This window comes from Oncorhynchus gorbuscha, linkage group LG07 (assembly GCF_021184085.1).
Source record: "Oncorhynchus gorbuscha isolate QuinsamMale2020 ecotype Even-year linkage group LG07, OgorEven_v1.0, whole genome shotgun sequence".
Taxonomy (NCBI): domain Eukaryota; kingdom Metazoa; phylum Chordata; class Actinopteri; order Salmoniformes; family Salmonidae; genus Oncorhynchus; species Oncorhynchus gorbuscha.
The window spans coordinates 53,364,946-53,379,554 of NC_060179.1; the positions used below are offsets into that span (position 1 = coordinate 53,364,946).

Sequence of the window (14,609 nt, forward strand, 5' to 3'; positions counted from 1 at the left end):
AGGCAGACAGGACAGCCAGGCTTAGCAGGGCTGACGTAGCTGCTCGGAATGAGGGTTGAGGTGATGCCCGAGCATAATGGATGCTCCCACGCGCATAAGGACAGCAGGAGAGGGGACTGACGCCAGCATGGGGACATTAGTTCCAGGAGCCCAGCACACTGTCACTTCTCTGTCTTAACACTCCACTGGCTCCTGAAGTGAATGAGCATCAAGTCCTCCGGCCTCCGTGTGTGTGTGTGACTCTACTGGTAAGTCCCCACAAGAATAGCGAACAAACAAACATTTGACCAACTGGGGACATTTGTTACAGTTTCGTCCCCACAAGATAAAATACTATATCTAGGGGGGTGGGGTTAGGGATAAGGTTAGAAGTTGTGTTAGGGTTAGAATGAGGTTTAGGAGCTAGGGTTAAGGTTAGGGAAAATAGGATCTTGAAGGGGACTGAATTGTGTGTCCCCACAAGGTTAGTTATACAAGACTCTGTGTGTGTGTGTGTGTGTGTGTGTGTGTGTGTGTGTGTGTGTGTGTGTGTGTGTGTGTGTGTGTGTGTGTGTGTGTGTGTGTGTGTGTGTGTGTGTGTGTGTGTGTGTGTGTGTGTGTGTGTGTGTGTGTGTGTGTGTGTGTAAGGAAGTGCTATGTCTTATGCTAATGACCAGCTTGCTGCTATTACATTGCTGTAACTGAGACAACGTATTTTCACAGTGAAACATGTTAGGTCCCATACAGGATAGCTTTCACACAGCGCACACACCAAATCTCCTTTGTTAGCTGAACATTGTGTGACGGCGGGATTCTAGAGTGACGGACGGCCCAGCTGAGCCAATGCAGGAAGACTACCTCCAGCCTGAACCAATCCGAAGAACCGATCTTCTAGAATCAACCTACTTTCTGTTCTGTATAAATTGTGTGTGTAACGGTTAACTCGCTCTCTTTTCCTGCTGGTCTGATGGGCTAACGGAAGGGCCGTAATTACGCTGTACCAGATATCTTCACTCTGAATAAACTGTCACTTGTCGTACAATTTTACCACCTTGTCTGAATCGATCCTTAACCGGCTCACCCTTCTACATATCCTATTATCAACATGTGTCTGTTTCTGGCATGCGTCAAAATCACCATTGGCCAGCAGATGGTCGTGTGAATGATGTTGGGTGGATAGCCTTTGCCACACACCGATGTAATAATGAAAAACCTAATCAAATACCTCAGCCTTGCTCTCACACAAGGCAGCATGGTTCAAAGTTATTTAAAAAGGGCAGCGACTGTATTATGACAGCAGGCTTCCTGCACTGTCTGCTGGAGCGAGGCAGGCAATCAAATAGCTCCGGCTGAATTAGTCATGCCTCCGGGCCGGTGCTCTAACTAACACGCAGTCCCACACACTCCTCTCTCTCTCAGTCCCTAGCGAAGCAGCACTCCTCCCTCAGTCCCTAGCAAAGCAGCACTCCTCCCTCAGTCCCTAGCGAAGCAGCACTCCTCCCTCAGTCCCTAGCGAAGCAGCACTCCTCCCTCAGTCCCTAGCGAAGCAGCACTCCTCCCTCAGTCCCTAGCGAAGCAGCACTCCTCCCTCAGTCCCTAGCGAAGCAGCACTCCTCCCTCAGTCCCTAGCGAAGCAGCACTCCTCCCTCAGTCCCTAGCGAAGCAGCACTCCTCCCTCAGTCCCTAGCGAAGCAGCACTCCTCCCTCAGTCCCTAGCGAAGCAGCACTCCTCCCTCAGTCCCTAGCGAAGCAGCACTCCTCCCTCAGTCCCTAGCGAAGCAGCACTCCTCCCTCAGTCCCTAGCGAAGCAGCACTCCTCCCTCAGTCCCTAGCGAAGCAGCACTCCTCCCTCAGTCCCTAGCGAAGCAGCACTCCTCCCTCAGTCCCTAGCGAAGCAGCACTCCTCCCTCAGTCCCTAGCGAAGCAGCACTCCTCCCTCAGTCCCTAGCGAAGCAGCACTCCTCCCTCAGTCCCTAGCGAAGCAGCACTCCTCCCTCAGTCCCTAGCGAAGCAGCACTCCTCCCTCAGTCCCTAGCGAAGCAGCACTCCTCCCTCAGTCCCTAGCGAAGCAGCACTCCTCCCTCAGTCCCTAGCGAAGCAGCACTCCTCCCTCAGTCCCTAGCGAAGCAGCACTCCTCCCTCAGTCCCTAGCGAAGCAGCACTCCTCCCTCAGTCCCTAGCGAAGCAGCACTCCCCTCTCAGTCCCTAGCGAAGCAGCACTCCCCTCTCAGTCCCTAGCGAAGCAGCACTCCTCTCTCTCAGTCCCTAGCGAAGCAGCACTCCTCTCTCTCAGTCCCTAGCGAAGCAGCACTGCTTTCTCAGTCCTCTTTAAAATAGAGTAGCACAGGAGGCCTTCATTTTTCAAAGCTAATCTGAAGAAACCGCGGCGAGTGAGCGGGGCCTGATCATGTCACAATCGCAGACCAAATTAAAGTGATTTGACTTTAATCATACCCCTGCAGATAGTCAAAATACATTTAATTTCCTTCAGGAAGGCAATTCCCTCAGCGTGACGGGGAGCTGCAGACGCGACAGTTTTAGAGCTGGGCAGCGACGGCGTGGTTCTGTGTTAGTGCATTAGCACCTCTCCGCGACAGCAGGAGGCCTGCGGCTCCAACACTAACCAGGGGAACTGGCTGCCTATCTGCCTGCCTGTCTGTTAGCTAGCATCCCACATCTCTACAGTCTCTCTCACATTCTATTCTCCATCTCTCCTTTCTCTCACCCCATCGCCCCCCTCCCTCTCTCGCTCGCTTATGTTCACTCCCTCTTTCCCAAAGTCTCCCCTTCGTCTCTCTAACACACACTTGTTAGCTGCCCCTCTCCCCCATCTCCATCTGGTTCATTCCCTCAATTTCTCTATAATGAGATCACTGCTATCTTCAAAGTCTGTTTCCGTAAATGTGGTTGGAGGCAGGCAGAGGACAAAATTGTGCCCCATACCGCATGACCGTGCACCTCCCAAATGTTGTAACAATGCGGAGGGCTCTGTATATTTCCAGGTTGACATGATTGGTTGATGGTAGGTGGGGGCGGGAGGTCCAGTATAAGCACAAACGCACTTCCTTGACAACAGCTCTGCGAAGCGCAATAAGTAGAAATGCCTTGACTTCTGCAGAGGCCGTAATCGCAGTAAATACTCTACGGCCACCGCAGGCGTCGGATTGACGATGCAGCGCCTTTTAGGGTGGTGACACATTTTGTGGAAAACTACCCTTGACAGTTCCAAGTTCAGACCGCAGGGAAATTAACTCCACTTGATGTTCCTTAATAGTGAAGGAATCTCCTATATTGGATTTATTTCTGTTTAATTTTCTGAATTAAGTTTTGTCGCTTTCAACCACTGCCTCCGGTGTCAGTACAGCATTTCCAATAAATAGAAACTAATAACATTGCTCATCTTCCCGACACATTTACTAACAGTAATAGCCTATTGTGTGTGGATACACTTGCTGATCAATGCTACCCTCTAGCTTGATTCTTCTGCACTGCACAGAGACAGCATAATTTAAAAGCCTTCTGTTCAGAGTGCAGCCGTTGCAGTACTTACAGTCTCCTGTAGAGGTCGCTCAAGTACCACTTTCAACGTAGGCTACCAAACAATATGCACCAGTGTGCTTATGGCTCTGATTATTAGCTGCGGGTCAGATATGAAAAGACTATGAGATCCCAATACATGACATGATTATAGGCTAATGTTTTTAGATTATATGGGGTCACACAACTCCTTGACTCAAATGATTACAACTTGCGGACAACGTCACATTAATATGTCTGTGCAGTCCAAAGGTGTGCTTCCTGGAAAATCCCCACATTATCAGACTAAATACAGCCTAACCCGGATCACAGTAAGAGGCGGATTAGCTGCGTTGGGGGGAAAAAAAACACAGTATTGAGAAAAAGGAAAGAGGCAAAGAGCTGTGAACTAAGAACCCAAAACAGCTTTTAGGGGGTGCTGGCCCGTAAAGGAGTTCATTTCCAACAGAGAAACAAAAGCAAAAGGAGCTAAACCAGGTCTTTGACATGACCAAGCGAAAACAAATGCCTGGAAATGAGAGCTGCAATGTGTATTGGAGCTTGTCTTCCAACATTGCCCTAACCAAGGAGAGGTGATTCAGCACTTTTCAGAGAAGTGCTTTGTGTCCTGAACTTGGGTGGTTTCAGAGATGGGACCCACTGTCTGAGTCACTGACTTATTATGAGCCTCCAGGAATACAAAAAAAATGTACTTTTTGTCCCCATATTTTCCTCCATATAAAAAGGGAGTTCCTCTGTTATCGATGAGAGGAGAAGGGTATAACAAGCTGCTCCTGTAGGCCACGTCACACAGTAATAACTACACTGTCATCCTTCCGCTTGCCTCTGGTACTGAGGCTGCGTCCTCCTCTCTGGCCAAGTGATAGGCTGCTGTGAATCAGCAGGGAAAATCACATGGGGCAACAGCCAATGAGTTCCCTCAAGGAAAGATCATTGAACGGATTCTTTGGCTGGAACCCAGGCAATTGGGTTCTTACATTCGGGAGGCAGAACAAGGCCCTGACCCCTTCCTTCCTTCATGACTGATCTGACACTCCGATATTGGTGAAAGCAATAGGCTGGAGACCATGCGATCACTTTCAGATCAGTGATGAGGAAGGAAGTGTGTATTTTAAAAGCATTCAATCAGATTAGAGGAAACTAGACAACTACGTAGCTGTGCTGTACAGGAGCAGAGTGGCACAGCGCAAGGCAAAAGCCCTGCCTGCATACAGTACACTGGGCAGAGAAATAGCAGCACCATTGAAGACCTGTCTTGTAGCTCAATGTCCTGAGTATTGACGTCAGATTGGGGACAGTGAGATCCCGTGGGCAGGGAGCCCACACAGAAACAGTGCCTGGCAGTGAGCTCATTTAGGTCAAAGTCAGCAGGACAACCCTTGCCCCTCTAGAATACAAATCACCCTGGAAACTCTATAGAACGGAAGTACTTGCCAGCAGCGGGGAAAGTGAAACGCTGACTATTAATAAAGGTGTGTAAATTAAAAAGTTAAAGTTAAATGGGCAAAGGTTAAGCACATTATGACGGCCAGCGGGGATTAGACAATCAGTAAAACAGAAACACATATAATACTCGTTTTCCAACACACGCGCAGTGGGGATGAAAATCACTTTATTGGTCAATTTCGCACAAGGTCCAACCGAAATTTGACTTCGGCTATTAACCCACCCACACACATTACTAACAGTACTACTGAAGAGCGACGCCTACCATTCCAATGACGAATTAAATCTTCATCCATTCTGTTGAGATCTGTCAATTCCATAGAATGACATTCTTCATGGTCAACTCACTAGAAATGTTGAATACGTTGTATTCTTTCCAGACTTACCATGCTGTTGAGGTCTGAGTTGTAGCTCCCACAGGGCTGTGTGGTGGTCCCCAAGGGCTCCAGACCCTCCTCGTCCCACATGTAGGTCCCCCCCGAGCCGGAGTCTGAGGGAGACAGGTCGAGGGAAGAGCCGAGGGGGTAGTCTGCACCCCCGGACAGGGCCTGACTAGCACGCCGAGACAACGCCCCTAAGCCCCCTCTACCCCCTATAACAGAGAGGAGAAAGAAGAGGTTTTACTCACCTGCTACCTAATCACTGAGGGAGAACTGGTTCATTTGTTTTAGTTAGTATCGTATGTCATTTAGGGCCCATTTCCCAGACACAGATAAAGCCTGGAGTCCTGGATTAAAACGCATCGCCGATGGATGTTCTCCATTGATAGTGTTTTCTAGTCCAGGACTAGGCCTAATCTGTGTCTGGGAAACCGTCACTTAGACTTTAAAGTGAATTATTTGGATTAATGTGAAATTTTACCAGTCAGTCCCATTCCGGCCCAGTCTACACTGTCAGACAGGAAGCTGTTAAGGCCCGCGATGGAGGTGCCACCGTGACGGTGGATGAGGTCTGCGTTGTCATCATCTGCCAAGACAGAGTGTGATTGGTCGAGCCCTCCATCACGGGCAGGGAGCAGCAGAATGCCGTCTCCTCCGTTCCCCAGGTTGTCAAAGTCGTCCATGTACTCCTCGCTGGTATCGTTGCGCTCCAGGGAGGAGGTGGAGGAGAGGGACATGTCCTCCAGGCCTTCCCCCAGGGGACGGACCCCGCTGGGGGCCGCAGGCTCCTCTTGCAGGCTTTCCGTTACGCACTCTGGGGTGCTCCCTGGGCTGTCAGTGTAGCTGGATGGGTCTGGGGTGACAGGGGGAGTCTCCACCGAGTTCTTCCTCCCCTCGCTTTCCTCTGTGTTGCCCTGGACCTTCTCGGTGGAGGTGGCCAAGATGGGGCGAGGCTGCTTGATAAGTGAGGGCCGTGTGAACCTGTATCTGAGGGCCGAGGGCCTGGTGTTGCAGGAGGCTGAACTGGGGAGTAGGGAATTCCTCAGTGTGGTGGGGGGCAAGATGCAGCTAGCTGTTCCCACCACAGCCCTGCCTGCTGCTAGTCCATGTCCACCCTTACTGAGGTGTAGGCCGTTCCCTCGCCCCGCACTACTCAGCACAGGTGTCGGTCTGGTTAGGGGAGATGTCTTGACCAGTCGGGACTTGGCTAGAGGCCTGGGCAGCTCCTTGGCCAGCTCTGAGGCCCTGTTGAAGGAGTAGGAGCGGATGATGGGCGGCTGGGTGGGGGAGGGGATCCTCTTGACGTGGCTGAGGCTCCGGGAGCGCACCATGTTCTCCTCCGAGGCGGTCTCCAGGCTGTCGCTGGACTGGGAGTGGGACAGGCTGCTGGTCAGGTTGCTGTGGGGCGAACCACAGCTCTGGCCCCGCCTGAGGGAGCCATTCCCAGACCCAAACCGTCCATCACCACCTGTCTGGCCGCTGAGGCCCGCTTTTCCGTTGCAGAGACTCTGTCCAGACAATGCCTGTTTGGGGATGGCCCCGTGAGGCCCAGTTTTGGAGGGTATAGTTCTAGGGCTGTTGGAGGATACCACAGAAGCACACCCCCGTACCTTAGCTGTGGCAGGCATGGCGAATGGCTTCTTAATCTCCCGTACCGCCGCTGGTGAGGGCTGCGGTTGTCGGAGGTGATGCCCACCTCCAGTTCCACCCTCCTCCCCCGAGTCCACCCGCATCCGCATTGTCCCGTTCTGCCTGGTGGTGGCAGTGGGTAACCCTTTGCCCGTGGTGCTGGAGACGGGTTGGTGGCGGGTCCCATTGGTCAGTGGGGTGGTGGCAGCCACAGCCGCGGGGCGCGAACCAAACTTGGGCAGCCTGGAGACCATGGTGGGCACGTTGGGAACCGGATCTTCCATCAGCTGCCTGCTGGACCATGGGTGTGCTGGGCTGGCTTGAGCTGTAGAGAGACGGCGGACAGGAGAAGGACAGAGAGAGAGAGAGAGAAATGGGAGTGAGAAGCGAGAACAAGAGGAAAAGGAATGAGAAAGGGGAAGAGAGAACCAAAGCAGTGAGAACATGTCGTGATAAGATTAAAACACCCCCAAAACATGTTATTTCTAAACACAAATGGACATTTACATGGGTAGACGTGAAAGTAACTGTCCAGTGTTTCCAGATTGCTATGAAATATGACCTATAATTTCATTACAATATGAGTGAAATAGTTTTCCTTCCAAATTGTTTGTTGTGTGTCAAAAATATGCTTTTGTGTTGGAAAGATGTGAGTGTACCCAACAGAATGGTGTTGGCGTATAAATCAAATGTTATTTGTCACATGCGCCGAATACAACTGGTGTAGACCTTACAGTGAAATGCTTACTTACAAGCCCTTAACCAACAATGCCGAGTAAGAAAACGCTAAATAAAGTTACTTTTTTAACTTTTTAAAGTAAAAAAGTAACGAGGCCATATACAGGGGGTTCCAGTACAGAGTCAACGTGCGAGGTAGTCTAGGTGATTAAGGTCAAATGTACATGTAGGTAGAAGCAAAATGACTATGCATAGATAATAAACAGCACGTAGCAGCATCGTAAAAAAGGGGGTCAATGTAAGTAGTCCGGGTGGCCATCTGATTCATTGTTCAGCAGTCTTATGGCCTGGGGGTAGAAGCCTTTCGGACCTACTTGCAGCTTGCTGTCCGGTAGCAGAGAGAACAGTCTATGACTTGGGTGGCTGAACTCTTCTGAAAGTCATTAGGGCCATTCTGACACCGCCTGGTATAGAAGTCCTGGATGGCAGGAAGCTTTGCCCCAGTGATGTACTGGGCCGTATGCACTACTGGGGCTGTTTAGGAGACCATATTACCACCAGCCTGGCAGTCATGAACGCAGTAAAAATCTACATGACTGTCGAGTCATGGTAATCTCCTTTAACACACTCTGGTACGCAGGGCTCTATTGTCCCTCTAGCCACTCTGACATCAATGCATTCATGCAAATACAATGGAAAACTCACCACACTGCGATTGATCAATTTGAAGAAAGAAGTTCAACAATAGGTTGAACGAGTGGAAAACATGGTTGTGGGCTAACAACGAAATGGACAGCGCTTTCTAAGTGGATGATTCATTCAAAACACTCATATGCATATTAGAGCTCACGCATAAGCATAGGGCTATACATGAGCCCAAAAAACTCATTATTAAAATAATGATTGTGCCGTTGTAACATAGCCAACAGTATTTACACATGGAAGAAAATACATTTAAATACTGATTTAAGATCTTTGGTACATAATTCGTCTAGCCCAAATTAAACAAAATCAGATTTAACATACAATTGCCGAATTTGTTTTCGATTTTGAATAGTCTAGGAATAGGGCTTTTTTCCCATAATTAATAGACTGACATTACTTTTAGCTACAACAACCCTCATTCCTTTCTCGCAGAGAGAGGGGCTGTCAACAAAACACAAGCTTAGCCTTTTGTTAACAACACTGTCATCTCAGATTTTCAAAATATGCTTTTCAACCAAAGCTACATAAGCATATGTGTAAGAGTATTGATAGCCTAATATAGCATTAAGCCTAGCATTCAGCAGGCTACATTTTTACAAATACAAGAAAAGCATTCAAATCATTTACCTTTGAAGAACTTCGGATGATTTCAATGACGAGACTCTCAGTTAGATAGCAAATGTTCATTTTTTCCAAAAATATTATTTGTGTTGGCGAAATAGCTCCGTTTTGTTCATCACGTTTGGCTAAGAAAAAGACCGGAAAATTCAGTCACTACAACACCAAAAGTTTTTCCAAATTAGCTCCATAATATCGACAGAAACATGGCAAACGTTGTTTAGAATCAATCCTCAAGGTGTTTTTCACATATTTATTCGATAATATATCAGTCTTGACTTTTGGTTTCTCATCAGAAGCGAACGGAAAAATACTGTAGCTAGAGATTACGCAATAATTGCAACGGAGGACACCAAGCGACCACCTGGTAGATGTAGTCTCTTATGGTCAATCTTCCAATGATATGCCTACAAATACGTCACAATGCTGTCGACACCTTGGGGAAGCGACAGAAAGCCTAAGCTCATTCGTGGCCCATTCACAGCCATATAAGGAGTCATTGGCATGAGGCGGTTTCAAAAAATGCGGCACTTCCTGATTGGATTTTTATCTGGGTTTCGCCTGTAACATCAGTTCTGTGGCACTCACAGACAATATCTTTGCAGTTTTGGAAACGTCAGAGTGTTTTCTTTCCAAAGCTCTCAATATTATGTGCATAGTCTAACATCTTTGCATGACAAAATATCTTGTTTAAAAAGGGAACGTTTTTCATCCAAAAATTAAAATAGCGCCCCCTATATCCAAGAAGTTAACCAGGTGAAATTGTGTAATTTCTCAGTATATGCAACTGCCTGGCTCATTGCGAACTAATTTGCCAGAATTATACGTAATTATGACATAACATTGAAGGGTGTGCAATGTAACAAGAATATTCAGACTTAGGTATGCCACCCGTTAGATAAAATACTGAACAGTTCCGTATTTCACTGAAATGATAAACGTTTTGTTTCCAAAATGATAGTTTCCGGATTCGACCATATTAATGACCAAAGGCTCGTATTTCTGTGTGTTATGTTATAATTAAGTCTGATTTGATAGAGCAGTCTGACTGAGCAGCAGCAGGCTCGTAATCATTCATTCAAACAGCTTATCGTGACGTACTCTACCCCAGGCGAGCAAAACCTTGAGACTTCCTTAATATTAGAGATTGCGCACTAGCTGTTATTAACAAATAGGCACAGACCACCACCCTTCGTCTTACCAGACGTTGCTGTTCGGTCTTGCTGATGCACAGAAAATTGTAGATTGACTGTAGATTATCCGTGTCATCTTTCAGCCACGGCTCGTGAAACATAAGACATTACAGTTAATGTCCCATTGGTAGGATAGACTCGAACGGAGGTCATCCAGTTTATTCTCCAATGATTGCACGTTGGCCAATAGGACGGATGGTAGAGGCGGGTTACCCACTCACCAACAAATTCGCTCAAGGAACCCAGATCTGCGCCCCCTGTATTGGTGTCTCCTCTTCATGTGCTTCTACACCTGCATTGCTTGCTGTTTGGGGATTTAGGCTGGGTTTCTGTACAGCACTTTGAGATATCAGCTGATGTACGAAGGGCTATATAAATACATTTGATTTGATTTTATTTGATTTGATGTGAATGACGAGGATTTGGGCTTGGTCCGGGAAAAGCAATAAACCCTTCGCGTCCGATTCATTAAAGAAAGACATCTTAGACCAGTTTGAGGTCAGTAATTGCCGTTCTGATATCCAGAAGCTCCTTTCGGCCATAAGAGAGTGGCAGAAATATTATCTACAAAAGAAGCAACAAACAATAAAACACACAAAATAGCACAATTGGTTAGGAGCCCGTAAAAAACAGCAGCCATCCCCTAAACCTTTCTGTGAATATTCTATTCAACCTAACGAGAAACAGAGACACAGTAATCTCTAAATGATTTATAACATCTGTTCTGGGAAAGCAGTCGTTCCTGTACCATCTAAAACGTGCCCATTAAAGTGCCCTGCTGTTCAAAAGACTAGGCTGTGAGCAGACTTGGGATGGGCAGGAACAGAGTCAGGGCTTGTCGGAGCACAACCACGTCTCCACATACACATGCATACCAGATACCACACCCCTAATTATCCCAATGCTACTCACCCAATGCCACTGAGCCAACAGGAGCCTAGTTCCCGAGTGTATCTACCTTAACCTTTAGGCTAAATTGCTCTGTCACCCTCGCATGCAATGTCAAAGTTGCAGCATTAAAAAAACACAGAAACAGATTCAATGTACTAACATGCATTAAAGTTCAGTGATGATGTCGTTGAACAGGATTTGCTACTCTGAGGACAAGTTGAGCGCAGCCTGAAGCTGTGGGGAGATATACAGTGAAGACAGAGGAGAGGATTAAGGTCTACGGTCACGTCCCAAATGGCACCCTCTTCCCTATCGGCTCTGGTCAAAAGTAGTGCACTACATAGTGTATGCGTCCCAAATAGCACCATATTCCCTATGTCTACGGGAGACTGATAATAGGCTAACGCTTACCTGCCGATGACAACTACCACCATGTGGATGATGCCCAGTGGGCATGGAGGTTGATAGGCAGGTGGGTAGGGGCTGGCATGTGTTCACAGGGGTACCACCAAACAGGGGCCTTTATTATTTTAAAAAGTTACATGTGCCAGGGGCAAGAGGGGCATGCAGTCCTCCCCCCTAAAACCACGAGATGACGTGGCCATGGACGTGCCAGACGCCGTATGACGACAAATCATTCCCAAGGGGTTCGAAGCACAAAGTATCGATTCAATAGAAAATGAAGATTAGGTCATCGGGCCCCTCGGAAGGTGGTTCTCCAAAACACCCATAGGCCTATGTGCAGCCGCCCCGAGTCTTATTGCGATATACCACAGCAGTGAGAAACTCACTGTCTCTGTGCATCGTTTACCTTGGTGTCCATAGCAACGACTCTGCAATGAGTTCTGTTTACAAAGAGAGGCGACAGGGATTCAGTAACGAGAACTTGCACCACTGATATATAAACATCTCCCTATCACTGCTTCCTACACAAGACCCACATAATCAATTTTCAGTTGCATTTGTGAGGTCCTTCATAATATGCACAAGTAGTAACTATATAGCACATTTGATTAGCTACTAGTGCTGCTGAGGCACTACGACCTATATATAACACGGCAGAGGAGATGTGCTCACTGACTGGGGAAATCCATTAGGGGGCCACTCAGCAATCAGTGTAGGCTAGCACTGGCTCAAAGCCATCAGCCCCTTCTCATCAAGAGTACTGGCAGTGGGCAGGGGTGAATGACAGAGACAGACAGAGGAAATGTGTGTGTGTTTGTGGCAGTAAACTAAGTAAGCTATGCTGCATACTGCAGGGGAAAGTTGCTGTGTTGCAAGGTTGGCCAAGGACAGGGATTGCTTGCAGATGAATGGGTTTGCACAGGGCTTAAGCCTCCATACTCTACACTGGGCACCTGGCTGCAACCAACACTCTCCACCTCAGGGGTTCCCAACCTTTGTCCCCTCAGGGGCCCCTTTTTCACATTTGAAAAATGTTGTTTATTGAGATGGCCTATATTAAAATACACCACCAGCTTGACTTTGTCTAATTTGGGGAACAACTTTTGGGTAGGCAAATATATAAATAATAATACAAATATTATTATGAAATCAATTCTTGACATGATTTTCGCCAAATGTATCAAATGTTTTAAAACGTATATCAACTCAATTTAATTATACATACTCGTTTACAGAAAGTGAATAGATCATTTGAGAGCGACAGTCACACAGTGTGTAAGATTACTTCCTGAGCAAAGTCCAATTTCTATGACTCCTCGAATTTAGAAGCTTCTGAATGTCAGAGCCAAACCAAATATATTCCTGCGTGCATCAGCCGCGTCTTCCTCGGGCATTTCACAGCTGGTTTCTAGCTTAAATCATTGCAGATATATGCGTTGTTTGAGATCGGTAGAAAATATATTTTTTACCCCTGAAATCAAAGAAGGTTGCAGTGGCCTCCGGGTCGCAGTGGCCTCCGGGTCGCAGTGGCCTCCGGGTCGCAGTGGCCTCCGGGTCGCAGTGGCCTCCGGGTCGCAGTGGCCTCCGGGTCGCAGTGGCCTCCGGGTCGCAGTGGCCTCCGGGTCGCAGTGGCCTCCGGGTCGCAGTGGCCTCCGGGTCGCAGTGGCCTCCGGGTCGCAGTGGCCTCCGGGTCGCAGTGGCCTCCGGGTCGCAGTGGCCTCCGGGTCGCAGTGGCCTCCGGGTCGCAGTGGCCTCCGGGTCGCAGTGGCCTCCGGGTCGCAGTGGCCTCCGGGTCGCAGTGGCCTCCGGGTCGCAGTGGCCTCCGGGTCGCAGTGGCCTCCGGGTCGCAGTGGCCTCCGGGTCGCAGTGGCCTCCGGGTCGCAGTGGCCTCCGGGTCGCAGTGGCCTCCGGGTCGCAGGCAGCACACAAGTACAGGACTGCATGAGCAGTGAGATCTTTTGCAGCCATCTATTACACTTTCACAGGTCCAGGCTTCACTTTTCCACTGCTTCCAATATAAGTAAATGTGGAGCTTAGAGGTCTCCTTCCATCACCTTGGCTGTTAGAAATATTATAAATAGTGATTCTATGATTACGGTTACAGTATTCACTACTCTCATATGACAAGACTGCAGGCGTTCAGCCAGTAGCGTTAGTTTGCGACCGACCCCAACCTGGCTTGTGACCAATGGGGCCAACTCTACTGGCACACACTGACCCACTTCTCTCCCACTCCTTCTCCCGCTTAGGTTAAATTGAAGGCCCAATGTACGATACCCCACCACTTCAACGGTAGGTCAGACTAAACCAGGTCACAGGCAGGCCAGCCAAAGCCTCATTAACAGAAATTCCAGGGGACATCACTGTTTCACAGCAATCTATTTTTTTATTTTTTATTTTACTTTACTTTACTCGGCAAGTCAGTTAAGAACAAGTTCTTATTTTCAATGACGGCCTAGGAACAGTGGGTTAACTGCCTGTTCAGGGGCAGAACGGCAATGTCAACATCTCTGCGACAGATCGCCTTAAAAAATATATATTAAAACAGCACACACACAGTACATCAGGAGAAACGGCTTCACCAGCACACATACACAGCATAGAATGGGCCAGAATGCCACACAGAAAGCCCTTGAGAAGTCAAGGCAGTTGAGTTGGGCAGAGGTACTATTGAGCAGCGTGAGATCTATTACAACTGTGGGGCACATTAAAGCTTTCAGCAACACAGGAAGATGTGATGCTTTATGCTCATATATTCCTTGGAACCCTGCTTAGCCAATGAACCCCCCCAAGTGATGACTTCCAGTGGTACGGCAACAAGAATCATGTGGTGGATGAATCCATACATGGATTAATGGACGGGGGAGGACAAATGCAGGCCTACAGTCTCTCGGCCTATAGATTTGCACTTTTGATGCAGCCACTTTTGATGCAGCCTATTGTTTCACCACAAAGAGCCTACTGAATTGGGAATGGTGTGGATGCCCACCAACGCTTGCCCTCGAGTTCACTCCCATTTCAGAGACAGTCAAGCCATCATGTCTTAAGAGAGCAAGGTGTAGGCTACCTGCGGACTATTCATCTGTCCCTATCAGGAGGTAGACAATATTCTGATGGGAGCTAGGCCTAGGTATCGGATAGAAATAGT

The 14,609-nt window shown here is 48.2% G+C and overlaps 1 protein-coding gene across 5 annotated transcripts in view; it reads right to left on the minus strand.

Moving 5' to 3' along the window:
- Positions 1-14,609, minus strand: part of LOC124040009 (serine-rich coiled-coil domain-containing protein 2-like) — an 88,697-nt gene that overhangs the window by 56,695 nt on the left and 17,393 nt on the right. For 4 of the 5 annotated variants that reach the window (XM_046356701.1, XM_046356700.1, XM_046356705.1 and 1 more), the window contains exons 2-4: positions 12,931-13,520; positions 5,824-7,296; positions 5,349-5,554 (exon numbers count right to left, since the gene is read on the minus strand). In XM_046356701.1, the coding sequence (XP_046212657.1) occupies positions 5,349-5,554; positions 5,824-7,296; positions 12,931-13,429 (2,178 nt within the window). In that variant the 5' untranslated portion in view covers positions 13,430-13,520. The remainder of the gene's footprint in view (positions 1-5,348; positions 5,555-5,823; positions 7,297-12,930; positions 13,521-14,609) is intronic. The other variant, XM_046356702.1, reaches the window with a different exon arrangement.